The 27,720-nt window shown below is 39.5% G+C and overlaps 1 protein-coding gene across 1 annotated transcript in view; it reads left to right on the top strand.

Annotated features, from left to right (window-relative positions):
- EPHA3 (EPH receptor A3) overlaps window positions 1-27,720 on the top strand; it is a 220,310-nt gene that overhangs the window by 183,601 nt on the left and 8,989 nt on the right. The window contains exons 11-14 of the mRNA XM_009274576.1: window positions 4,638-4,699; window positions 7,042-7,251; window positions 17,142-17,291; window positions 19,272-19,465. Of these exons, the coding sequence (XP_009272851.1) occupies window positions 4,638-4,699; window positions 7,042-7,251; window positions 17,142-17,291; window positions 19,272-19,465 (616 nt within the window). The remainder of the gene's footprint in view (window positions 1-4,637; window positions 4,700-7,041; window positions 7,252-17,141; window positions 17,292-19,271; window positions 19,466-27,720) is intronic.

Genomic DNA, 27,720 nt, shown 5'->3' with positions numbered 1-27,720 from the left:
GCCCCATCCCTGGAAACATTCAAGGTCAGGTTGGACGGGGCTCTGAGCAACCTGGTCTAGCTGAAGATGTCCCTGCCCATGGCAGGGGGGTTGGACTAGATGACCTTTAGAGGTCCCTTCCAACCCAAACTATTCTATGATTCTATGATTATATTTTTACTAATAGGCATTTTCTAAATCTGCCTTTGGGTGTTTTTGTTGTGGGTTTGGTTGTGGGGTTTTTTTAAAAATTGTTTTTGTCTATGTTTATGATAACAAATCACCTTCTCCTTTTGAGACAAAAAATATAATCGAAAACTCCATGCACGCTCGGTACCTTCCTGGAAAAGTAATATATTTGAAGAACCCTCTCCAGCTCCACTTTCGTTAAGATAACAGCAAGTTGTAACAGGCATTCCTGAACGGTGGTGTCGGACTTAGAGCTCCTACCCAGCTTTCCCATGGCAGCCATGGTAGCCTCCTTGAAGCCACTCAGATCCTGCATGCTCTTCTCCTTATGAGCAGCTGGTGGGATTTGGTGCTGGTGATGCTGCCTCATTTAGGCAAGTTCTGGCTCTCATTGCTTGTGCTGCTGATTGTCCTCTACCTTGAGGTGGAAAGCCAGAAATAGTAGTAGAAAAGAAAGGTTGCATGAAGTACCAAAACTGGCTTGTTCTGAGAGACGTCAATTCAGAGACTTTCTAAATTTCCATTGCAGCATAAGGTGATAAATTTAATGATCTAAGTCCTGCAGTGGTTATTAGGTGGGAGATCAATAAGATTTTATAAAAAGTATTCTTAAAAAAAGATTCAGGAATGCTCTGAAATTTTTCAGGGGAGTGGAAAAAATCAGTAGGATGTTTCCTAGTTCATCCTAGAGGACTCTGCCGGCAAAGCAGCTCCTTGCCATTTCAGTGAACTGCTTGGAATGTGCTGAGGACGTTTCCAGTTTAACTGGGTAGAATTATGCCAAGTACTTTGTTGTTAAGTAGATGGCTTTATTGGTTTTAAGGAATCTTGTTTTTAAAATTGCGTGATTCGAGGTTTCACAAACATAGACAGGCATGAAAGAATTTCATAGCTTACTGCAACAAATTATATGAAATAAAAAACCCACAGGAATGTGTCTAAAAATAACTAGTGAAAGGTATGTAAAACCCTATATGTTATGAAAAGACATAATTACAATAATAATGCTTTCTCTAGGTGTGATTAATGAAAGTCTGTTTTGCTGATTTAAATAACAAAGAAGTTATTCTTCAGCTTAGGTCTCACAGTCCCATTAGGAAAGGACTGCCAGATCTGCCTGTGTAAATCCAAGTTATCTCCTGCTTTTTAATGACACCCACTTTTACAGTCAGAATAACATTTGCAGTCCCAAAATTACTTGAAATGCCAGCATCAGTCTGTACACAGCTGAGCTAAAATCTATTTTGTTAAATTTTGTATTTCTGTGACACTTGAGAAAATAATTTAATTGCTGTACATGCAGGAATTTGTGCATTGCTTTTGAATGTGCATTACTAATTCTGTCTGTATTCTGTATAAGTGACAATTAGTAAGTTTGCTACTCAGCTGTATTCACAGCAGACTGCTGTCTGTTTTGGGGGGGGTTGGGAGTGCCAGCTGCTTATCACAGTTAAGTATGAGAGAGCAAGCTCTGAAAATTCCCAGCTGAAGTCAATAAAAGCCTGGGGGATGCAACACCCTCTCCAGATAGCTTGAATACAGGAGTCGAGAAAACTGCTCTGGAACTATTTGTATCCGTTTTACTGGGTAAAATTATATGGCATAAATGCAAGTAAAGATGATGATTTATTTTCTTCAACATTCTATAGGGTGATAGAAGGACAAGAAGGTTGTGGGGTTTGTTTTTTTTAAAACAAACCAATATACTGTAACAACAAATTAGCAAGCGTTCATATTTTTTAACGATAGCTATTAAATTGCACTCAAAAGCGTTAGTTTATGTACAGTCAGCAGAGAGCCTGTGGAGTATTTGCTGGATCACTCTCAGTACAGGTAATGGCATGATAAACAGGCGAGATGACCTTTTCTTCATTAACCAAATTCTTTTTGACAGGTGGCCCTTAGCAATGATCTAGCTTTTCATACTAAGCAGATCTTCTGAAGGAACTCCTAATAACTGCAATTGTCACGATCCCTATAACAGGACCGTTTAGTACGAGAAGTTCTCAAGCTGGGGTGGCTGTGGTTTGCCAGTGGGACAACCCACCGGCGGTATGAAAGAGGTGCACCCACCAGATAAGACTTCAGTCCTTTGCTTCAATGCAGAGTTGTTCCCCTGCTTCACACCGATTTCTGTTCTGCATTTTCCTGCTACGCTGGTCTCCTGGGCGCGCTGTAGGCAGTAGTCTTAATAACTAGCGCACATGTTCTGCTTAGTTTACTAATAATTTACAGCAATTTGTAGCCTGTTAGTATAATAAATTTCGGCAACACTGTTGACACAAGTTGTTATCATGTATAAACGACTGTGCTTTGATAAATGAATGCAGAATGTTCTTTTAAAAGTGCACCGTGTTGCTTCAGAGCATATGCTTCTTATTATGGACACATTTCCAACCTAACGAGAGTGAAACCCTGCACTTGGGGCTTTCTGAGTATGAGTGAGCAAGGCAGGAAGATGCTCTCTTTATAATTTGGAAGACGTAGCTTCTTACTCTAATTTCAGACTTCTGATGTGTCATAAAATTGACTGAGTTTATACAGAAACCAGGCAACTGTCTCCTGGTTTCAAATTACGTGGATTTATGATAGAAAGTTTTGGATAGCCCCATCGGTGCGCTGCCCTTTACTTGAAAGATCCAGCAGCATTTTCTGTGCGTTACCAGAAATGGTTTTGCGTTAATGTTGCAATCACGATATAAGTTAGGTACTTTTCCTTGCACTGCATATTTCTTGCTAACAAGAGTAAGCGAGCAACAGAATTTTTTTGAGATTTCACATTGTTAGTTCTTTTATCTGTACCGTATCCTATATAATTCAAGATTAATGTTTTGGATAAAGAGTTTATTCCTACCAGTTAATGGATGACAGAGTCGATTACCCATTAGTGTGACTCTACAGTATAACACATCATTTGCACAGCAGAAAGAAGGTATTTTAACCCATTAATCCATGTAAAGAGGACAAATGATTCTCTTCTCATTATATTAAACTCATTCTTTGAATTTAATAGTTTTCTTCTAAGAATTTCTATTTGGTAAAAGTTGTATTTTCTGAAAAACAAACAAAAAAGGAGTTGTTACCATTTACTTCGCTTTTTTAATGGCTTTCTTGCTTTTAATTATACTGGGTACCTCTTTCAAGCCTCATGCTGTTCAATTTTAAAAGCTAAAATATCACCATGCCTGCTATACAATATGCAGGCCTTTGTCATGCTTTTATGGTCAGATGCCTTCCCGTATTACATGTGAAATAATAATTCATCTCCTTAAATAACTTCATGCTCTTACCCACCTTTCTCTCTACCAGAAAGAGTGAAAATAAACAAAGCTTTAGAAAATATTATGAAATAATAAAATCCATATGATGGTAAAATATTAGCAGAGCAATGACCTTTGTCTGGAAACTTCACCATAATCACATTAATTTTTGCGTTCATTTCTCTCCATCATGTCAGAGCTGCATATAAAATCTTGGTTACGTTACAGGATACCTTAGGGTAGAAAGAATGGTCTCACAAACTGATCTGAATCTGCACGGACAAGTTTTGAAAGATATTAGAGGCTTTTCAAGGATGCAGGGCTGTTTCTTCAGAGCACGCCGCTGCCCTGTGGCTGCAGCGTGTTCGGCCCCCAGCTAAGCTGTGCTTGGCGGGAGGGGAGGTTCATGTTGTCAGTGATCCTGCTGCAGCGGGAGGCAGGACTGCCTGGAAAGAGGGCTAACCCCCAGCAGTGGAAGGTGGCTGTGTTACAGCTCTGCTTTTCTTTCCAGTGCCCTGTATTACTTTTATTCTGCACTTTCCCTTCCATCTCTATCCCTACCCCAACATTTTATTCGGCTTATGCTACGAAAATACTGAAGCTCTACAATTTAAATGCATTGTAAATACCCTCCTGAGGGAGAGGTTTTTTGCTATTGCCTCCACGTACGCTGTTTAATCTCTCCCTTACCGTAGTATATGAGGAACGTACTGGCTGTGCCCATGCGGTAGAGCACTGCTCCACAGTCCTTGCACCTCTGTTGGGCAGACCAGGGCACCTCTGGGGAGAAACTGTGACTCCCTCCACAGCAAGTGCCCAGTTCCCTTCCAGAGGGCACCTGGGGGCAAGTGCATGGCAGAATACACCTACTTCATTGCATAAATTCAACAATTATATGAAGGATTATATTTAACGGTGATGGATAAGACACCGTATACTGAAAATGCTGATGCTTTACTTTGTGTCTTGGGGCTTGAGCTGCTAAAAATTGTATCAGTTTATGCTGAAATGACTGTATTTCTGTTGATGTCAGTGAAATCACAATTATGTCGTGCACAGAGCTGGTTTTGCCCATGCATCTTTTGCTTTCTTTCTAAAAGTAAAATTATTCTTGGGATTTGGAAGATTTGGGCACGTTTCTGAAATGCCTGTTTTTACCGATCATTATGTATTCATTTTAAATGCCTGACCCCTGTAATATATTTGCAGGTAAACCAGTTATGATTGTTACTGAATATATGGAAAATGGTTCCTTGGACAGCTTCCTACGGGTAAGTGCAATAGAGAACTACATGGTGCAGAACTGGCTCTTGTTCTGAATTTGTTATGAATTTGCTGCCGCTGTACTCTGATTCATCATCAGCTCTTGTTGCTTGATATTGCATTATTTCCCTTTGGTTTTGTGTGCATCATGATATGCTCAGAAAGCCAGGTAGGGATCTGCTAGTCCATTTTGACTGCTTGCTGTAAGTATTATTGCAAAATGAAGAACATTTTTGTTTTATTAGTATGTCACATCAATAAAAAAACAAACCAAAACAACATTCTGGCACACAAAAATAGAAATTGTTTTTCTGAGGGCTGAATTACTACTGTAATGCAGTTATGCTTATTGGTTGGCAGCCTGTACGTCTTACCAAGCGATTTCCAAAGTGAATGGATTTGTGGAAATTTTGTCAGTAAACCAATAGCACTGAGCCAAGAGCCGTTTCCCTAAATGTGAAAAGTTTAGGGAATAACCCCATACCTGAGGGTGTTTGAAATGTTTTGCTAGCAAACTTTATTGGCGTGTTTTCTTTCCCCAACCTTAGACACACTAATACTGTTGTTGATTTATCTTTGTTTTCTGTCAGAGTTGGTAGCGAGCCTAAAAAAATTTGAACGCTCCCCGTGTCACCAAGATTTACTTGTGGCAAAACAAGAAGTGTAGCAGAAATGAAATCCCATCTGAGGGGAAACACTAGTTTAATTTTAATTTGCTAGGGCAAACTCAGCTGTGGCTGGGAGACTGCTTTGGTTCTGCCACGGTTGAATGACATTATCCCCCAAATTCATAACACTGAAATAGACGTTTAACCCCAAAAGGGGATATATTGTCAACCTTAGTTTCAGTATGTACTATATATGTTATGATGTCCACTGGAGCATGTAAAATACATATAAATAATGTGTCAGTATATCTGAATGAAATATATCTGTACTGAACTGTATGTATTTTGTTTAGGCTAAAAATCCTTGAAGAAAGCTCTGAGGAAAGGAGAATAATTTCTGACTGTACAAAACAGTTGTTCAGCTTGTTCGTTCATTTGAGTGTGGGGGTTTTTTGGGGTTTTTTTTTGTTTGTTTGTTTTTTTACTACTGTTGTGTGGAATCATAGATAAGAACCTTGTGACTCATTAATCACAGGCAACCCAGGCCATATTAACCCTTTTTATAAATGCCTTTTAAAACTATTTAGTTTGCTTTCCCTATCACCACTGAAAGGCTATCTCAGGATCTCATTCCTTTTGTGGTTAGAAACCTTCTTCTGATTTCTAGCTAAATCTTTCCCAGGGTCTATATAGATCCTCTTGTGTCGGGCTGTAGTTAAAGAAGGTTTCATAACAGGGAACTGCTAAGAGTCTTTTATAACAAAGAATTTCTTCATGAAAGGGAATTCTGAGAGGCTCTTTAGGCATCTGTTGTGCCATATATTTGTCTAATGTTTACACTGCTAATATCACCCCTAAGTATACTAATCAAAAATGAAATGAATGCAATCAGTCTTGCAGAATGATTCGTGTGAGCTCACCCCACATGGCAGAGCCAGCTCCCATGTATTTAATAAAACTCTGGAAGAAGCAGCAGGAAGAGCTGGAGAGCTGCCCATGATGATACATTTAAAGCACTGGGGGATTCATTTGAGAGCTGCACTAGGACGTACTGTTGTCCTGTCGTCTATGTATCTATATACCAATATCAAAGCTAGATGTTAACAAACAGCATTAGTAAGAGCTGGGAGATTCAAAACATGTGTCTAGAAGTAGACAATCAGGAATATATGCAACTATTGGTTTCTAGGCTAAGTCACAGTGTGTTTAAGTGATTTTTGTGTTCCTGAAGTTGAGGAAAATGTTGAGGAATGAGTTTAAATTTAATGGAATTCGAAAGCCACTGAATCAGATCAGCATTTGCTTTTGTTAGAAAAAATGCTGCGTAATAGAAAACTTTCATTAGTCCATTGGGTAAGGCTGGGATTTTCACTAACAATTCCTGTGGCCTTTCAGGGAAGTTGGACATCTGTTTCCCTAATGTCCTGACACTCCAGTCTCATGAGCACACACATCTTAGATTTATGTTCCGCTTTCACACAGGTCCCATCTAGGAGATTAAAATTCTGACGACAGCAAGAACGGGAAAAATGAATTTTTATCTGAGTTGAAAAACTGTCCCCTTCCCTCAGCTGATTGGGAGATTATCCTCCGCAGATCAAAGTAGTTCCATGTGTGGCATTTAAATCACGACCCCTGACTCACGAGCTCTTCACTTGAGGAGCTTCAAGGGTCTTTATCAAAAATTCTGTGCAAGGAGGAACATGAACAGTCTCTGAAATGACATTTCAAATGTTTTCCAGAAACATGATGCCCAGTTCACCGTCATCCAGCTAGTAGGCATGCTTCGAGGGATTGCATCTGGCATGAAATATTTGTCAGATATGGGTTATGTCCATCGAGATCTAGCTGCTCGTAATATCCTCATCAATAGTAACTTGGTATGCAAAGTCTCAGATTTTGGTCTCTCTCGTGTACTGGAAGATGACCCAGAAGCTGCTTACACCACAAGGGTGAGTTTCTGAGTTTGTTTATCCTTTTAAAATTCTTGTTGGTTGTGACAAAGTTAGACTGAAATCTGAGGGAGTCCCTGAGGCTTATACTTTGTGTTGCAAAGGCCATCCAGTCTTGCATGCCTGGAGATGTTCAGTAAACCCTAAACTCATCGCAGCTATTTTTTAATTCGTCTCAGGGAAGATAGGAGGCAAAAAATATGGTTTCTGTTGGTAGATTATTTTTCTTAAAGTATACAAAGTTCATGGCTCAGTTTCTTTCTGCTGGGTGTGCAAAGGAGTGAATACCACAATTAAGGCCTGAGTTGGTTTGGCACACAAAAATGTAAGACTTCATGTGTGCTTTGAGCAGGTTTTGTTACGCTTCTGATTTAGCTCCCACCCAGGAAAAAAAAATCCTACCCAGCAATAATTTTTTTTTTTTACCTTTTTGTGTCTTCTAGTATGATGGGACATGTGTCTGGTTGGAGCATACTGATATCGCTGTTCTGCAAGGGTGTATCAGTTATACCTGCTGTTGTACCCCTAACTGAGTAAAAACTTGAGTAAAACAAAAAAAGAAAGTTTGCTTAACAATGTAATAAACCTTCTGTGCTTTCTGTGCTTTGGAGATGTAATGATATCAAGGAGGAGACTTACCTCTGACTGTTTTCGTCCTGAGATACAGAAGCTTTTATCAGAGAGGGGACTGCCCATAGTGTAGGCTGCTGCTTGTTTCTTTTCTGGATTTCATCCTGCCTGAAAAGCTACCTGGAAGCTACGCTGTTGGCTTAGAGCCTTAGAAAAGCCACAGTGTCTTCTAAATACTGCTGTGCTGCACCTCTTGCTCTCACTTGACTAATGCTTCTGTTTTATTGTGGAAACCTTGAAGGCATACGTTTAGCTTTGTGTACGTAGATATTACACTGGGATGTGTGGTTGTTCACTTTAATCCTATTGCATGTGGATTTTATTAACTTTAGAAAAAGTGGCATTAATCTCCAGTATCTTAGTCAAGTGTAATTTGCAGTGATGCCTAGTAATCATCTCCTCTCCACTGTACAGACCAGATTAGAGTAGAATGTATCAGCAAAATCTTAATGTGGGTTTTCTAGGGCTTCCTTCATTCCTGATCACTGACAGGAGCAATCAATTATTGTGGTAGCTTGCGTGCTGCCTTCTTCATGATTGAAATAAAATAACGTGACAAATGAGTAAAGAAATCCTAGCTGTTTTCTTACACATTATATATACATTATATACATATACATTTATAGATACATATTTACCAGTCATACCTTCATAACTTACCAGGCATAAAGACTCTATTCTTTTCTTGACCTTTCAGTGCTTTCTTTGACCCCTGATAAGCTTTGGCATGTTGTTAGAAATATGCAATATATACCACTTTAGAAAACCGTCTGCAGAGATCTCTCATGGTTAATATAAAGAGACATTAGTAGGAGAAAGCAGTTTTCATGCTCAGTATAGGTGCAGCATTCATAAGCAAATATTAATATAATGCAAGGGTTCCTCAAGAGAAAATTGTCTGTAGTTCAGCCAGAGGTTTATTGCCTTGTCAGATATGCTTGCCTGCCCTCTTCTTAAAAACTCCTGTGAAAGTAATGGGTGTTAGTGTCTCCGAGGTAAACAGTTTTAGATAAATACTGTATCTAGTCTCGTATTTAGTCTCCCTCCCCCAGGATGTACACTTGCAAGCTAAGGCAATTACTCTGTGTCCTACCACTACTGCCCATAGGCAGGTGATCGATCTCCCCTTTAAAGCAGCTGCTTACATGCATGGAGATTGCTGTCCTCTTCACAGGCATCCCTCCATTCTTTCATTTACTAAACTATTTTTCCAAACTTACTCTTCTTGCTGGTCTCCTTCAAATTCTTTTCAGGTTAACTACATTTTCCTTAAATGTCGTGCCCAAAATGGGATACTAATCTCCAGCACCAAACATAGCGTATCTCACGTTTCTTACACATGCCCTTTCTGTTAATATCTCCATGGGTGAGAAGTCTCTATGTCTCCTTCCACCCCCAACACAGCTTTGCCACATAGTTGGCTCATGTTCTTCTGCTTGGACAGATACCTCTGCCAGGCTTCAAAGTTCAATTCTTAGTCCAAAATTCATCCAGGCATGCAAACTAATCTATAAGTTAGTAATGACATTTTGTGTATTCACATAAAGAGCTGAAGAGACCTTTGCGTCCTAGTTAACTTAGATGAAAAAGTTGTGTAGGGAGGAAAAAGTAGCTCCCCGTCAAACTGCATAGCATACAGCTTTCTAAGGGAAACACGCTTCCCTGAAAATGAAGCAAATGTCAGTGACTTACATCCACGGGTGAGCTAGGACAAACCACGGTGCACAGGGTGTCAGTGTTTCTGGCCAGTGTCACATGTGAATTTCCTATGGCCAAGTGCAGTGTTGATTTTTTTTCTTCTTCTTCCTCTTCTCTGTCACGTATTTTCTAAGCCTACCTGCCTATTTACGTTTAGATAGTGAAATCAGATGGAAAGAAACTATTTTGTAAAGTGTAATCATCTGTGTTCAGTAAACTCCATCTGGCATTTATGGTGTATATGCAAACTGCTGCAGGAAGATGCTCAGATAATTAAAACCTTCAAATAAAACCTAGGACAAATCTAATTTTCTTTAAAAGTAGTTACTGAATATACCTCTGGCACATCTTGCCTCTGAGAGAAGGACAAGGCTATTTGCTATTCATCTTTTTGCTCAAGTTTCCTTTGAAGTGAATGTTGTATACATGTCCAGGTAGCGTGTCCCCGGAGTATGTTTGATCCCCAGCTTAAACAACTGGGGACCACGAGTGTGAAACAGAGCTCCAGTCCGCTGGAAGAAGGCTGGGCAGTTCATGTTCCTGCTGTTTAGTCTTATCACAAAACACAGGACCGTTTCCTAGGCTGCTCCTAGTACATTTCACAGGCACTAATTATATGGCAAAACCAAGACAAAAATAGTGCTGCTTTTTAGAATAATGGCATCATCCCAAACAATTTCATGCCTTTACAACTAAAGGACGACAACTACTCAGTAGGATCTTTGAAAAGACAAAAAAGAAAAAACAATCCAAGTTATAACCACAATTCCAAACATTCAAACAGTAAAGAGTGTGTATGATATTAATGGGTAGAGACTTTTGCCTCCTCTCCACCTCTTCCCACTCCCAGTTCTCCATTTAGTATCAGTGGTACTAGGGCAATTTATAGAATTAGCTGCAAAGATAGATGTTTCATCTATCTAGCCTCCTCTTCTACTCCTATTTTCCACCTGTAAATGCCAAAGCCTGAGAACAATTCCATTGCTTTAATTCATAATTGCAATTTGGGATTGGTCTACCTCCAAGGAGCCCAGTCGGCCCTTCAGGCTTTCAATACACACCACTGACTGGGTGACATTTTATGTTGTTCTGTTCTCAGAAGCTGTGTCTGAAGCTTTGCAGAAAGGATATGAACATGTATCCTTTTATATATCAATAATGTATGTATCCCTTTATATATCAATATATAATCTGTGATATTGATGCTATTGTACAAGAGCTCTGAAGGACAATGCAAAGATCACAGGTGCGTATGTGAAATACAGGGGATCAAGAGTTGTAAGAAAACTTTGCTGTCTGACAGGGTCATTTTTCACCTCCTGAATTATTGTCACTGACTTGATACCACAAAAGGCCTTTGGCAGCCTGTGGTCTGCCTGCTTACAGAAGCAGAAGCCAGCATGTGAATTAGGCTGACTGAGTGTTTGGATTTTTTTTACTGAGCCTTTGTGCCGGAGGGGATGTACTGTAATTATCTACATTCTCCGTACCTATTCACTTCTAATTGAAAGGCCAAGATTCTATTAAAATTGTCATTGTCAAATTGATCCTTTTTATTCGTATTATTTTTAGATGTCTGTATGACAAGTAGGTGGACTAATGACACAGTATGAAGTGGAAGTAAATTTAAACCATCACACATGTAGAGGGACTGTAATTATGTCTCTCAAAGGCGTAATATTTGGGTAATCAGCAGACGAACTTTAACTATTTAAATGCATAGTTGGGTACATCACTGGTGTTCATGGCATTTCAGTGTAAAATACTGTCCAGTTATTATATTTGGATGGATAACTTCTCGTTAAATCTACATTACTTCAAAAAATACTGTGCTTTGATGGCAAGTATTCTGGCGGCCCGTGCCCCCAGGTAATGGTGCCAGAGCAGAGAGGGCACAGCAGGGCACTGCTCCACTGTGTGCCACAGGGAAGGGCACAGAGGTCCTTTCTGTTACGCACACGTTATTGCAACTGGTGCTTGGCAGAAATTTGTCGTGGTTTGTTCGTTCCCTATATATGCAAAAAACACGGTAATACAGCTTGAATGTATTGAAGGGTGTGGTAAAAAAAGAAAAAACCCCACAAATTCTCTTGCCTGATAAGCATGAGGGAGAGAAGCAGCGCTCTGTTATCATTTACCACTCAAGAAGGAGATAATGTCGAGATAAAATATTCATTAGTAAGGGATGAACAAGTAGCATCAGGTAATTTTCAGGTGTTTAAGAGGGTAAGTCAGGCTCATCTCACTTGCATGAAACCATCTTGCTCTGTGCCACTAAGATATCTCCTGAACTAGCGTAAGTCCTCATGTAATGAATTAATGTCAGGCTTTTACCTTTAGGTTTTCCTGCAAAGTTCTTCTAATAATTCTGTTAGAACCCATTTTTCTTGATTTTCCTCTCCCCCGGCCTGTGGCTTAGGTGCCTGTGGCAGTCACCCTGTAACAGATTATAAATCAGAATATTGGAATGGGATATGAAGGCCTGGAAACAGCTGCCTTGTGCCAGAGTGCCAGACGCGCTAGAAATAAATGGAGGACTTCATTGACTTTAGATGAATTACACTGAATGGCCAGATACTGTAGGAATCACAGCTCCATCTAGAGCAGATAAAACCTTTGGTTACTGCTGGCTCACTAATTTCAAACCCCGAGAGTGGTTCTCTGACCTAGACTGCCTGGGATTTTGAGCTGCAATAACAAACTCCTACAGTTTCTGATACTAATGCTTTCTTTCTGCTCAAATTCGGGCAGCTTATTTGGCTTCATGATGAGCATGCCCTTAAAGGGATACCATGACAAAAATATATAAAACCTGTATTTATCTTCAGAAAATAATCAGTAAATATATTACAGTAGCTAGTGATGCATGCACATGTAGATTTCTCTTTATAAGCCTGTATCAAATAGATTTGGGCAAACCTTTTTCCTAGGCGTATCTATAATGACTTTTCGTTTAGCAAGTTTGTCTTCCATGTTCAGTCCCGATATTACTAATTTTGAAGGGTAGGAGTCCAGCAGTACCAGCCAATAATATTAAGAGTTTCAGATTTTCCAGTGGAGGATAAGCAACAGAGATAGCAGATAAAGATGATTAAATTGCATGAAAGCCTGATGGATATACAATACATAAAAAAACCCCCAACATGAAAGCCTGATGGATATACAATACATAATTAAAAAAAAAAAACAAAAAACAGGTAGGATTTCTTAGCACTTTCATCATAGCAGTTTACAGAGCAGGTATGATTATACTCATTTTAAATATTGGGAGACTGGGGAAAGGGAGTAAAAAACAAGAGACAAGTAAAGAAACAAGTATGGGAGCTTAGTTTTCCCAGCTCCAACTCTGTGGTCTAAAAGAAAGTGTTTGGTTTAATTTATGAGAAGGTAAATTATGTAAGATATCTTTGGTCCTGGCAAAAGATATTGCAAAGAATATCCTGATTTCTGGCAAAGCAGAAAATTGAAGCAATGCTACGTGTTCAAATGAGATGTGTATTACTCAAAAGTGGTAGAAGTGAAAAGGGATTTTCTAATGCTGAATGATCATAGGTTTTTTAGTTTCAAAATAGACTATTTGAATTACAGCAAGCCTTATAATTTTCAAAGGTAATAGCAATTGAAAGCTATGCATTTAGTTTGATACAACTCTTTAGATTTTCTGCATATATTGCTATTTGGACATCTGCTAAAATGTGAATGTTGCGTAATCCTTTGGGGGGAATTGTTTTTGTGTTAAAATGCTTATTTGTCTAAAAAATATTTACCAGAACTTTTTTTTGCTGTTCTTGCTCTTAAATTATTCAAAAAACAAGTCAACAAAGTCCCCTTTTAAATACAAAGATAAGATTGACATTTTTATGACAAATTGGGGAGTAGAATAGCAAAATTACAGTTTTACACTATTCAGTGGCAGTTGATTTTTTTTTTAGCTTCATTTTAATACTCTCCTTATTTTACTCTCATTTATGGTAATGCATCATGTATCTGTAGGCTTGCATAGAGTTACAGCTGAGACTTAGCAAAGAAAGTTTATTTCCTTGTAATGGAATCTAGGGTTGATGTACCTTCATTTTTCACTAAAACAAAGCCAAAAGAACTTTGTTTCATTGAGTTTATAATCTTCCTTACCCTGCAATAAAGCAGTCCCAAAACGTTAGGAGACTAATTAATGCCATTTTGTGTAAATGTGTTTCTCCAATTGTATGATTTTTTTTTTTTCCATAAGATTATAAAGGTAAAGTCCTTCTACCAAATATGATATTTCCTGCCCTTGCCTAAAGTGCTCATGTTCTAGCCACGAGCACATTTTTCTGTGTGACATCTGGCAATTATTTCTCTAGGGTTTGGCAAGAAGGGCTCCATTTTTGTATCTTAACATGAAATTAAAAGAATGAGCCTGAAACCACCCATAGAAATTTGGATTCTTTAGAGACTAAGATTCTGAAAACTTCAAAATGATACTTCTACGTTTCACAGAACCAGACATTATGCTGGTGCAAGACAAATAACGTAAGTACTCCCTGCCTCAGGGGCTTTCTTATGTGGCACGTTGTAGGTGTATGTTCTGCCATCCCTCTATTCAAAATGTAGCTGAAGTAATTGCTGGATAATGAGGCCCAGCCTGGCTACGTCACCACGAGCCCACTGACGACACCTAGCTCTGTATCTCAGTTTCTTTCGAATCAGATGGCACGGTCTCTTTCCCAGCAGCACTGATGCCTCCTGGGCACAAGGGGAGGGAGCAGCAGAGGTGAGAGGAGGCTTGGGGCTGGTCTGAGGTGGCAGTGCTACCGTCAGAAGCAGCAAGGATCAACAGTTCCCTCTTTTACATCTCCACCTGGCCAGGAATTTGAAACATTTCATCTCAAACTGAACGCCAGTGTTGGTCTGGCTTGGTCCCTGCTGGAGACACTCGCCTGTGGGAGCGCTGGCAGGCGGATGGAGCTCAGAAGCCCCTGCCAGCTGTGGGGCATGGTGGTGGCCCCTTGTGCCTGGGCTCCAGCAGCCGCACGAGCTGCACATTCCTTTCCAGATGCTGTCCACGGGCTTGGGCTTGATCTGTAAAAGTCCTTTGCAGTTTACAAATCGGGTAGCATAGAGGCAGTTTTATCCTGGCAACTAAGCTGGGCTGGGGTGGGTGAGCACCCTGTGGGCAAGTCTGTGCTGGGAGGGCTGGCATCCTCAGCATGCAGCCTGGGCTTCCCCCTTCCCGCTCCTCTGTGCAGGCAGCGCACAGACACCTTGGCCTTGCAGCTGCACTGTAAGTCTGCTCAGTTTTGCAGGTGACTTCTGAGCCTGTGGGACAAGCGGAACACATTTCATTTGGAAGCTCTTTCTGTTCGTGGTGGTGGGTTTTGCTTGTGTAAATTTAGGATATGGCTTTCCCCCGGCATTGACATTCTTTATTAGAAATCAAAGTTCACTTTACTAGTATGCATAGAAAAAAGGTTGAAAAAGTGGGATTGATTTCTTTATCATCTCCACATCTAAAAGTGTAAGTGGATTTGTTGTGAAAAGACTAGGACACAGGAGAGCTTCCCTTGTTTCTTGGCTGCGCCTTGGACTTGCTGAGGGACCCTGGACATTTGTAAATTGGGTATACTATTGCTTCTCAATAGAGTATGAGAAAATCAAAATCATTTTTATGTTGTCGGTACTGTTATGGAGCAGCAGTGGGAATTGTGAATAAACTTATAATGAATAGAAAATACGATGTACTTTTTGTGACTAAAGGACATAATCTTACAGATTTCCAAGTTTGCAAGAGAGAGACGTCAAGCTCTCTAGTCTGGCTTCTGTGATGAAACACTGATTTCATATACTGCTATTTATTTTGTGTGTCCTGTTTGTTGGTCCACAAGTAATGTGGAAATTCAGTGTTTACCTAATTTTAAGGGTTGTGTACAAAATGAAGGTTTGTCTTTTGGTTAAGGTAGGAGTCTGCTAAGTAGGATGGGATCCATAAAAACTGTATGCCAAGACAGATTCCCTCTCTGACCTTTGCCAAGACTCTAAGATGTATCTAGTGGCATTTTGGAGGTCTAAACTGCAGCCTGAGTAAAGCCTACCTGTGTTGCTTATATTTAATCAAATTTGTGCAATATTAACCATGAAACTACAGGTGCTTAGCATGGGCTGTGTTTAGGTTTCTAATTAACACTAATGTCCACATTTCTATTGTTAAGCAAGCTAGTTAATCTAAAGCTGGTGAGTGTATGGCTACCCTCAGTGTAGGTACACTTTATGGAAGTGTAGGCAAAGCGTTAATATCTTTACATTTTATTTCTTGCTGGTTAGTCAGTGGAAATAAGAGCACTCCCCTCCCATACAGGTTATTGTAAGGATAGGTATATGATCAGACTATAGCATAATGGGTGTTGCAGAGGTGCCTCAAAAAGCTAGCCTAGTGTGAAATCTTCAGAATATATCCCTGTACGTGCTGTGCATCCCTGGACCTGGAAATGACTTTAAACTGTCACAGTTTTCTCTATTCAAATATATTCACTCCAGAATTGCCTTAAGTAACAAGTTTTGCACCGCTGTCTTTTAGGACTTACTTTTCTCATGTGTGACTCACAAATCAGAGTCTTAAAAACCTCTGTCAAAGCTGTCACCTTTGGAAATTGTCTCTTTCCTCTAATTCTCATATTGCAGAAAGTCAGCCTGAGGCTGCTTTTGTGCATGTTACTAATTTGACCTATGGCACCAAGTGGTGGCCATAATCAGACAGAGGTGTTCCCTTAACTACAATATTAATTGTAATGGTAGCTTTAATTCTTTTCAAGTTTACATCATTTAATGATAGCTTGCTTCTCTTGTGACTGTAAAAAATGTTTAAGATCGCTTCCCCAGATGACGTTTGTGCACTCTCCCCTCTGCACAGATGACCCCATCCGAATCTGTCTTTCTGTGACTGTCTCTGACGGCTTTGGAATGGGAAATTTGTGGATATGATCACAGTCACTGCCTTGTGCAATTGGAGGCTTAGCGTTAGTGAAACAGAGCAACGTCATGGCTCCTCATTTTCCTTGAATGCCCTAGAAAACATGGGGTGAAAACACTAACGGGGAATTCACTTGAAATGCCTTACAAATAGCCCTCTTGTGCTGTGCAAAGGGATCTAGGATATTAGCAAGGACCTCGTACTAGCTTTTTCCATCCTTAATGCTGTATGACTGTCTTGCCAGTTTCCGAACATTTTATAACTGAAAATCAACCACACTTAACTTACCATTTATTATTATCTGTGCATATTATGCTACACATAAATATATATACATTTACATATATGTGTATATATGTACATGCATACAGTATGTATACTATACTTTATACCTATAGCTTCAGTAGATTTTGCACTGTAATGTATTTTACTCTCTGTAGTGTACAAGATGCTTTCATGATAAATGGCAATAGCACATTTTCCAGCTTATGCTGGTTTGTACACTGATAAAACAATAATTGAGAATCTCAGAGATTCATTTAAAATAAGCAATCGTACAAAATTATATTCATTGTATTACAGTCAAATGGACTGTTTTATTTTGATTTGCTCCTAGGGGGGCAAGATTCCTATCCGATGGACGTCACCAGAAGCCATTGCATATCGGAAGGTCACATCAGCCAGTGACGCATGGAGCTATGGGATTGTTCTCTGGGAGGTGATGTCTTATGGAGAGAGACCGTACTGGGAGATGTCCAACCAGGATGTGAGTATATTGTTATCTGAGTTATGTTCTCAAATAAAGGATCAAGCTGTGAAAGGAAGCGAAGCATAATGAAACCAGGTGGCTCTGAGTTTTTGACGTTGACATTGAATAAGATGTAGAAATGAAAATCTCCAAATTTCCCTGATGTGGTAAAAGTTCTAATGAACTTAACAAAAAGCCAGCATCTTTTTAGCAGGGTATTTTGGACCTCTGAAGGAACATATTAGAGAATTTTATCATGCTGGTGGTTTTCTGCAGGATGATTCAAACAATTCCACTGCAATGAGGTCATTGCCTTTTACATTCTTTAGCTTATTGTTAGAAAACCCTCCTAAATTTCTGTTGATCCCCTTTGGTTCCACTTGTATAATATTCTGTAGAAGTTTTCCATAAACGTCAAATACACAGAATAAATTGCTCTTGGAGCTTGTGAAAAAGAGAAGCAAAGCATTTCTACTGAGATTTTAATGAAACCAAAATACTTCTGGAAGTAATCAACGGATAAATCAAAGAATAAAATAGAGAAGTAGAGTGATCTCATTAGAAGACTTCCAATACAGGCTTCTTTGCAGCATTAGTAAACTATCCAAGCCTGCGATCCAAATGATTAATTGATCTCTCCCAGTATTTTTGTAAGAAGCATAACATTTCCTCAAATAAGATTTTTATTATATCTATTTTGGGTTCTTTTTCTGTTGTTTTAATCCTCCTAGATTCATTCCACGGGAGTTACTTATGACCTGAATTTTCTGAAGTACAGTCACTAACACAAATAGATTTTCCAAGGGGTTGGTATATATCATTACTAGTAATAAACTAAAAAAAGTCAGTAACGTAGTTGTAGCCAGACATTCTCTATACCGCTTTATGTTAAACAAGGAAAAAGAGAAGGAAACTTCCTTTCAAATGAGTACCTCTGAAATGCAAATCTCTGCAGAAAACTATGTATTTCTTTTAATTAGTCATAAACATTTTTCCTATTGTTTGTGGAGATTAATGAATCGTGTTGCGGAGGCTGATAGAGTAGTGTCATGCCTTTAATAATATCACATTAAAATCAGAAACAGAAGGATTAACCTAGTTATGTGCCTCTACTTCATGGCTATTCAAACCATGGACTGTTTTCCTATCCCTGTTCTGACTCAGAATAGTTTTTCCTGCTTTTGAATTAACTGATCCAGATGAAAAGGCAAGGTTAACAGAATATAGCTTTATCATTTTCTACTTAGAATACATTGGGGTTTTATTCATGGCGCAATAGATACTGTAGGACCGATCAAGAGGCATTATACTCTGGTGAAAAGGTTGTATTAAAAAGCTTCTTAACAGTGTAAATTCTGGGCTATTTTTTTTGTCAATCTAGACAGATGATAGACAATCTAGACAAATTCTGTCAATCTAGACAGATGATAAAAGAATTGGGCCTGCACTGCCTAGTAGGAAGTGTACAGTTATCCTTGTGGTAAGTTTTAAAAATATTTTCTGGCCCTGTGAGATCAATTGCAACCAAAGCTGTCCAGAAGACTTCTATCTATCAGTTCAGGATGTCCCGCGAGAGGGTACTTTGGTTTTCTGCCAAGTGCGGTGTCCACTGGAGAGTGTGGAAAGCATGTGTTGCTAAGGGCAATCAGACAAGAGATATTCAAGACCCTTTGAAGTTTGGCATAGTTAAGCAAGCACCTTACTAACTGTAGCTTTTGTTTATGGATTTAGTTCAATCAAGTGTAAGTTTTGGAGATCCTTTCTAGACTCTCACCTTCCTCAAAGTCACATTCTGTATCTTAACTCCCCTTTCTGTATGCCTAATTTACTGCCTGGTTTACTTTGCAGATAAACCAGAGGCATTGCATGACAAGACAATTAGTGAATAAACACATTTGTTGAAACACAGAATGTCTGTGTTAATGTGGTTCACAGAACTGATAAAAACAAGTAGATTTAAGTGCCTTTAAGTTTTCAAAAACTTTTATCCTTGTGCAGGTGATTAAGGCTGTTGATGAAGGGTACCGCTTGCCACCTCCTATGGACTGCCCAGCTGCCTTGTATCAGCTGATGCTGGACTGTTGGCAGAAGGACAGAAACAACAGACCCAAGTTTGAGCAGATTGTCAGCATCCTGGATAAGCTGATCCGTAATCCCAGCAGTCTGAAAATAATCACCAATGCGGCGGCAAGGTGACATATTAGATCTTACATTGCACATGATTATATGTCTTTGATTTCTTCATCTTCCATAATTAGAGTTTGTTTACTTTGTTCACCCGCTTCTTCAACTTTCAACCATAGCTGTTTGCAATCTTGAAGGCTAGAGAAAGCTTCCTGAATATTCCTTCGGGAGAAGGATTTAATATTATTTTTATTATTGCTGTTATTTTTATTAATGATTTGCTATTATTTATCCAAATTGTGAAAAGCTGTTATGCTAGGGTTATGAAACCCATTGTGAGATTCAGCAGAGGTTTGGGGGAAAAACACAGATGGCAGATTTGACCATCATGTGATCTTCCTTTTCCTTCTGACCTTATGTGGTGTTTTAAGTGCTTAGTGTTTTATAGGTTACAGCTAGCCACGTTCCTAAGTGTCTTTCTGAATTGGGTCCAAACACATATCCTACACTCTTCTGCTCTGCTCTGACAAGTCATCTTAACTTTAATCATATGAATAATCATTTTGCTTTCAGTAGGACTCACAAATTTAAAAATGCACTTATATTCCCTGTTAGATCAATGCCGTAACTAGGAATTAATTTCCAACCTGTGCAATATTCCTAATTGCATTAAAAACATTAATTTATAATCCTGGTTATTCAACACATTCTGGAACATCACTATGATGAGATAAGAATTATCTCATTGAGAGAGAGTAACTGAAGAGTGTGTTGACACCTAAGGACATGATGAGGATGTGGTGAAATAAGAGCTTTGGTTAAGTAGGGTTTAAGTGAATTGGTTTATATAATGCACAACATGTCATACTCTTACTGAAGTGATCTGAAAAGATGTAAAATTACTTCTGGCATGAATGCTAGTGCAAAATCCTCTGTCCACAAAGCAGGCAGAGTGAGGGAGAAATGCACTCTGCTGCTTCAGACCCAGGTCTTGGAGAGTGTTTCAGTGGGCAAGAGACCAGACTTTGACATGAGGCAGGCTTCAAAAACACAGCAAAACATTCCTCTCGGACCATTGCTTGTAACGCAGCACACTTCTTGCCATAGCAATCGAATGGGAAGGCACAGAAGGGAAATGGAGCTAAGGCAGCGGGAAGAACTGCATTGATACTGCAGCCTGCTGTGCAGGTGACATGGACCTTCCCTCCCTTTTCGTGGCCCCTGGCATTGTGTTGCATCCTGAGCTAGAGGCTGGCCATCCTAATTACCTCCTACTGCCACTCCAGAGACGTGAAAAAGAAGGCAGAGATGGGAGGAGGAAGGCAGGCATACTAATGGGATTCGCTTTTAAATATGTATAATGAGAGAATACTGCTTGCATGGCAATTACGTTTCAATAATTTAATTGGTGAGCATTTAACACATAGTAAACCAACATGCTTACCAAAGCAATTATTTCTGTTACCTGCCAGGTAACAGAAAACAAAAAAAAAACAATATTGTTGGAAAAAAACCCAAACTGTTTAAACACTATCTTCTCAGTCAAGCATATTTCTTCTAAACATCTTGCACACCCATTTGGCAAATGATTGGTGAAAATAATTATTTTGTAGGAATATACTGAAGCAATCTGCTGAATAGGGGAGTTGGGAGTCATTACTATCATGTTTTGGTTTTGGGATTTGATTGCAGAAACCAGTGCTGCATGTTTTGCATTCCAAACAGAAGCAAAATACTCCGTGTTTACTGTCCTTCCAATTAGGGAGTTGAACCACAGCAGAGATGAAAACAATGTTTGAAACAAAACATCATTTCCAGTTTACCTGTTCATAGCCAGTAAAAGGTGATATCCTCTAATGGAGACCAAATTCAGTCTGAGTACTGCCTGCGCCTGCTGGGTTCTGCACAAGAGCACCACAGTGCAGTATTGCTCTCTCCCGTCTCTCTTTTGCTCTCTTTGCTCCTATTTCATTATATGCTTTACTGGCACAGGCAGCAGAGACTGCACATCGATACCACGATGCCGTGCTCTTTGCTCATGGCACAGCCTGGGGAAGGAAGGAGGCAGCTAACACGGTAGGGGACTTCTCACAGATGCTTTAGGTGAGCTCTCAGTAAAATGCTCCTCATGGCAGGCTGCTGCTTTGGCTTTGATGTGGAGCACATTTCTGAGGAGGGCAATGTTGAAGGTGATTTTTATTCCTTCCTTCTCAATTACCTTTCCTCTGCCACGTCCTTGCACCCCTTGCATTCCCAAGCAGTGCAGTATCTCTTCCTCTCTGCAGCTCCTTACTCCCCGGTGACAGATGGGGGGCTGTGGGGTCCAGGTGGTGGGCACACCGGCATGGGTGAGCCCAAGCCCTTCCCCTCTGGGAAGGCATTTGTTGCAGTTCAGGGAACGCGTGACCCGTGATCTCTCCATACCAGTCTGCCCCTGTCGATGTCTGCTGACCAACCCAGGCTATCCTTAAACTTGAGTACGACCAAGGATTAGGTATGACAACATGAGGGGTGCTGGGCAGTCCTATGCAGATTTGGAAATCCATGATCACCCCCATGTAACCATTGCCAAAACTGATTAATCTCGAAACTCAGACCCGGCTGAAAAGCTACAGCCAGCTCCACACCCTCTTCGTGTCCTGCAGAGAGGCACTGCTGGCAGGTAACGTGTGCTCCTTCTGCAGCAGGAGCCGGTGGTGCTGCTGGCCAGGGACTGAGCGCTGGAGGTCCAGCATCGCTTTCTGACAGACTGACAGAGAAACATGAAAAGCCAGATTTAAAATGGGTTTGGGTCTCGCTGTAGCCTTATGTGCAGAAATATGTAACTGATATGAAAGGGCAGTGAGTCAGGGCAGCTCCTCAAGAAGGAGGCCCGCAGTCAGATCCCTGCCAGTATCCTTGTACTGTCAGCAGCCGGAAAGGGACAGGCGTTGCTGCAGAAGTAAAGCACTCTGTGACTCAACCCCGAGGGCTTGGAGGGTTACATCGGCTCAAATGGCTGCTCTCAGTTGTTATTTGAGGCTGTAGTACTCCCGCAGCACCTCTCCCCATACCCGTAATAAGCAATTAATCTAAATTACAGAGGTCCCAGCTCTCTTTTACCCATGTCTGTGGTGCTACTGGAAGAACGCTAAAGCTTTATGCCCACCATATGCTCGTAGGTGTTCAGAATATACTCGGTCAGGAAGAATGTTTAACCTGACGATGTCTGTTGCAGATGCAAAGCCTGTCTCTTCTTACAGATTTTAGAGCTGATGTTTGTTTAAAATAGTCACAGCACTGTTGTATCCTATTTAAAAGCACATTGCTGGAGGTGCATAGGATATCCCTGTCCTCTGGTACGTTACTGTTGACTGACGTCAACTGAAGGATGTGCTTGACTGTACATCTGATTCCAGGCTATAGCCCAGGCACGTTTTACACTAATACCTCATAGGAATAGAGGAGAGGAGTCAAAGCCTTCAATTCTGTATTTCCTTTTCAGTTTTCTATCCCTTCTCGCCAATCCATGGCATCTAATAATTTCTTGATACCTGAGGGGATAGTTTTATCCTTATTGATCGTCTCTTCACAGACCGTTCTACGTGCTTGTGAACCTTACATTGACAAAAGGTTTTTGTAACCTCAGCACAGCAAACGTTTCATAATACCTTTCCTGGTATTGTGTTTCATCTCGAATTCACATGAAAATTCCTTTCCTACTCCTTGTAAAGTACAGAGTATGGCTGATTTCTTTCTTACCTGTCAAAATTCACTTTTTAATCAGGTGGCCACCTTGAGGTCTTGCTAACAAGACCTGCACTGGTTATAGACACATAGGTGTTTTGTGTCCTTCAGGCTGCCTGGAGTTACCTAGCTCTGTAAAGGGCTGTAGGAACAGAACTCAGTACACAAAGTTGTACAAGTCATGCAGTTTTCAAAAGCGCAACCTCGTGATATTTTTATTTGATTTATGTCTTGCTGTTCTTTCCTGTTTTCTGAGCATGATGTTCATTTTTATAACAGAATCCGTAGGTTGTTTGGATATCTTTAGGGTGGAAGTGAGTTCATAGTTCTTCCAGTTTTGATCAGGTTCGTTATTTTTCTTCTTGAGCTTATTATTTTTTAGTCCACTGTGTATTACTTCACATTTGTGAACATTTCATGCAGATACAAAGCAGATGGAAAGTTTTCTAAACTTGAGTAGGAGAGACAGAATCATTTCACCCACCTGCTAACCAGTTGGTGAGGCTGAGGTCTGAAAGGGCTTATTAGTTGTTGTTTAATTTGTGTGGGGGAAAAAAAGGAACCCAAGAGTCACGCAGCTGGAAATACTTTGTATACACTACAAATCTTAAATGGACTCATAACACTTCGTTTTCTTTATCTGTTATTTTTTTTTTCCCCCACTTATTTATATTTCTAGGGGTTATTTTCTTATTTATATTTCTGAGTCTGATCTCTTATGTGTATAATGGCTTTCTAGAGTTACAATACATATTATCATTTTATGTATATGAATCTTACTCTTACACAGCCATTTGAAAAAATATATTTAAAACATAGTGTATAATTAAAAATATATTTAAAGCATTTCTGTGTCCCAAAGTGAATTAAGCTGTTGGAGGATAGTGTGACCTTGAGGTATAAGGGTTGTGATATAGGATTCAGGCAACCCAAGTATTATGGCAGCTTTCTTATAGTTGCTGTGTAAATTCACATCTGTGATGTAGGTGTGACTAAAGGCACTTAGTCTTCATGAACCTGCTATGAAACAGGAATAGCTGAGTTAATCCACAGCCTCTGCCAAGAAAAAGCATTTGAAAAAAATTGAAAAATGCTTCTAATTCCAACACATGACTCTTAGAAATTCTGAATTTCTGCCAGGTCTGTGATTGATTTCAAAACTGAGAGGGAATCCACACAAAAAAAATCAACCTGCTTCTGTATTTGCTTTTGTTTCTATATAACCTTTTGGTGAAGTGAAAGTCAGTGTCAAGTATTGCTGCTGTTGTTTCTTAATACTGCAAGCACATATTTAGGTGAGGAGGAAAGAAATTATATTGCAAACAAGGGGAGAAAACCACCTGAGAATTCAGGATTTTTTTTATTAAGTGGTCTGTAACCATTTTTTGTGTTTCTAGCTGTATTAATAGCTATATCTAAGTGCAAGAATTGCAAGAGTTTTTCTCGTATACCAAATGCAGAAAATAAACAGCAGATAGTCTTCCTTGTAAAAAAGATCATTACTTTACGAATTGCTCAGAGTTAACAGCTGACAATTTTGTTAATTTCTTTGGGTCTTCACAGAAAATGCTACTTATTTTGCATTGCAAATTGAGAGGAGGGTCTCAGATAAAGGAGATTTTAATGAGAAATTTATCATTCAGTATCTTTATTCTCAGCTCGTATCTAGCCCAAGCATCTAACATGGAAAATCATTATCACGTCTTACTGCTTACAGGGAGCTCTAGTGATTTTTGTCCACTCATTAATAAGATGTCAGTAGTGTGGTTTGAAACACATTTGTTTTTAATTTGGAACTGCAGCTATCAAATATTTTGTAAAATCAGTCGGTCCTCATTTTATTTTGGAAAATGTCAAAACATCATCCATTTCAAAGGCAGCTGTCCTATTGGGACTTTTTAAATGATTGTTTTGTTTAGCTGACTTTTCTGTCTCTCTGAAAATTTAAATTACCTTCCTCGCAGGAGGATTAATTAGCAAGTTTGCCCCAAATCTTTGAAGATGAAGGTGTTACAGGCTAACCAGTAATCGTTAATAGCATTCAGCATCTGTTTCTTCTGGCATGGAGCTGCCTTTAGTATGAAATACGTGGAAAAGACAGAGCATGTTCAGCAAAGGCAGTAAGCTTCAGTAAAGCCATTTGATTTCATAAACAGAGGCAGGATGCAAGGCTGGCTCTCCTGCACTTTGTAGACTCCTCTCTCTGCTCTCCAAGCACTGCTTGTAGCATCAGCCAGCCAAACTGCTTTCCAGTCAGTCCTTGGGTTTAAGATACTTCCGAAGGATGAAAAATCTGATTCTGTGTTCTTTCGTATGGAAGCTTCTGAAGCAAAGTTTTATTTTGTAATTTCAAGTATTCGTTTTAGTCCACTAGTCTGCTCTGGATAACATGATAAATGTTACATGTTTCAAAATGCAGAATTTCTGAATAGACGTACAAAGTGAAAAGCTGATTCAAAATAGGGAAATCAAACCAGATTTTTAAAGAAATAATGCTGCTTACCAAAATAAAAGGCATTCAAAATTATATTTATACTAATTTCAAAATGAAGACCGTTACGAATGTTAACTATGCACCTTTTCTCTGCATAGAACTTAAATGAAATTTAAACCCAAATTTCTTTTTTCCGGAATGAGGTACCTCATCAAGCTCAGTCAAGTTATTCTTGATCTATAATCATGAATGTGCAGCTAGAACGTATTCTTTGTGTTTATGAATGATAATTAAGTACATGGATAAAACCTCTTAAGAATTTATTGAAGGCTCTGGAACAGAAGTTTACAAAATGTGTAGCTGCCTCCCTGGAACTCCATTTAGAGGCCTGAGATTGTATATCACATACTATTATACAAATTTCACATCTTCCATTAATGTCCAAGTTCCAATTCTGTGATGAGGAAGCAGCGTGCCTGACTATGGGAATTAAAAAAAAAAAAGGTTTAGTCTGTAAACAGTTATGTTTTTTTTTTTTTTTTTTGTAAACGTTTATGTGTTTTTTTTTTTTTTTTTTTAATCCCCAAAATACATCTTTTTTGGTAATTCATGACACTAAATATTGAAAAAAAACCAACAAAAAATAAATTATTTCTGGATTGTACAGCAGCATTGGAGGTAGTTCTGGTTTCAGATCTCTTTTATGTGTTAGAAGTTCTCCATTTAAATGTGAGTTCTGCTGGTATTGTTAAGTCTAAGGCTAGAAAAACAAGAAAGCCGCTTATTTTCGGAAAAAGCATAGTTGAAATTCTTTTAATATAGTCCAGGAAATTTAAGGGGTCAAGGTCGGTTACTCTTCCTGACGAAAATACAAAAGTGTTCAAAAATGTGTACGAGTAATTCCTCATACATTCTTTCATGTGTTAGCAAGTTGTTTACAACCCTATCCTGGTTTTCTTGAATTTGATGTGTTGTTGGAATTATTCACTGGAGTAATTTCCTCGAGCAGTTTTTGGCCTACCTGTTCTTTGGGCGTAGTTGATTGCAAGTGTTTGCTGCTAAACATGTGCTTTGTTGGCTGTCATTGTGGCACTCTCAGTGGTGTCAAGCATGATGTTTGCGCTCGAATGTCCAGAGGCATCATTTGCATTAAAATTTGAAGTTTGCTTCTCACAAAGTTTGTTTCCGCTTAAAATCTGATGATTCAGTGGAAACTCTCTAGTATGCTAGCTTGGTAGGATATTTGGGAAAATTAAACTCAGTAGGAGCAGCAAACACATCAAATAAAAAATTCAGGTTGCTCCATTATGCAACATAATTCAAGCCCTGTTTTTACAGTTGTATTTGCAACAAAATGACTATTTGTGTTGGCTGAACATTTTGTTGAAGAGTTCCCTTTTTTTGCCATTCAGGTCAGAAGGTTTCAGATGCTTGACACATATTGCTGACATGCTGTAATATTGCTTATTTGCTTCTCCCTGGTAGGAACTTTCAGGCTGGAGGACTGAAGGAAAGAACTTTCAGTTTTATTTTGAGCGTTTTGGAGAGGGCTTCTGCTTTGTGGTTGTCCAGGCATTAACAACAGAGTCCAGGTTTGGCCAAACACTGCATAATGCAAGCCTATGTGTGAATTTTTAGCCCAGTTCAAAACCCAGCAACAATATAATCCGTGTCCTAAAATGGACTGCTCGCTCTAAAAGAATTCAAGTAATGTAAGCCTACAATGCTAGCCCTCTTTCTGAAGTCTGTTAAACATAAAATAGTGAATTTATGAAGGGGAGAAGAACTTAAAATCATAGAATCGTTTAGGTTGGAAAGGACCTTTAAGATCATCGAGTCCAACTGTTAACCTAGCACTGCCAAATCCACCACTAAACCATGTCCCTAAGTGCCACGTCTACGTGTCTTTTAAATACCTCCAATGGTGGTGACTCCCCCACTTCCCTGGAGCCTGTTCCCCAGTGCTTGACAACCCTTTCGGTGAAGAAATTTTTCCTAACATCCCATCTAAACCTCCCCTGGCGCAACTTGGGGCCGTTTCCTCTCATCCTATCGCTTGTTACTTGGGAGAAGAGACCTACCCCCACCTCGCTACAACCTCCTTTCAGGGAGTTGTAGAGAGCGATGAGGTCTCCCCTCAGCCTCCTTTTCTCCAGGCTAAAC

The sequence above is a fragment of the Aptenodytes forsteri genome, unplaced genomic scaffold (genome assembly GCF_000699145.1).
Source record: "Aptenodytes forsteri isolate BGI_AS27 unplaced genomic scaffold, ASM69914v1 Scaffold287, whole genome shotgun sequence".
Lineage (NCBI taxonomy): Eukaryota > Metazoa > Chordata > Aves > Sphenisciformes > Spheniscidae > Aptenodytes > Aptenodytes forsteri.
This window is presented reverse-complemented; position numbering and strand designations above follow the sequence as displayed.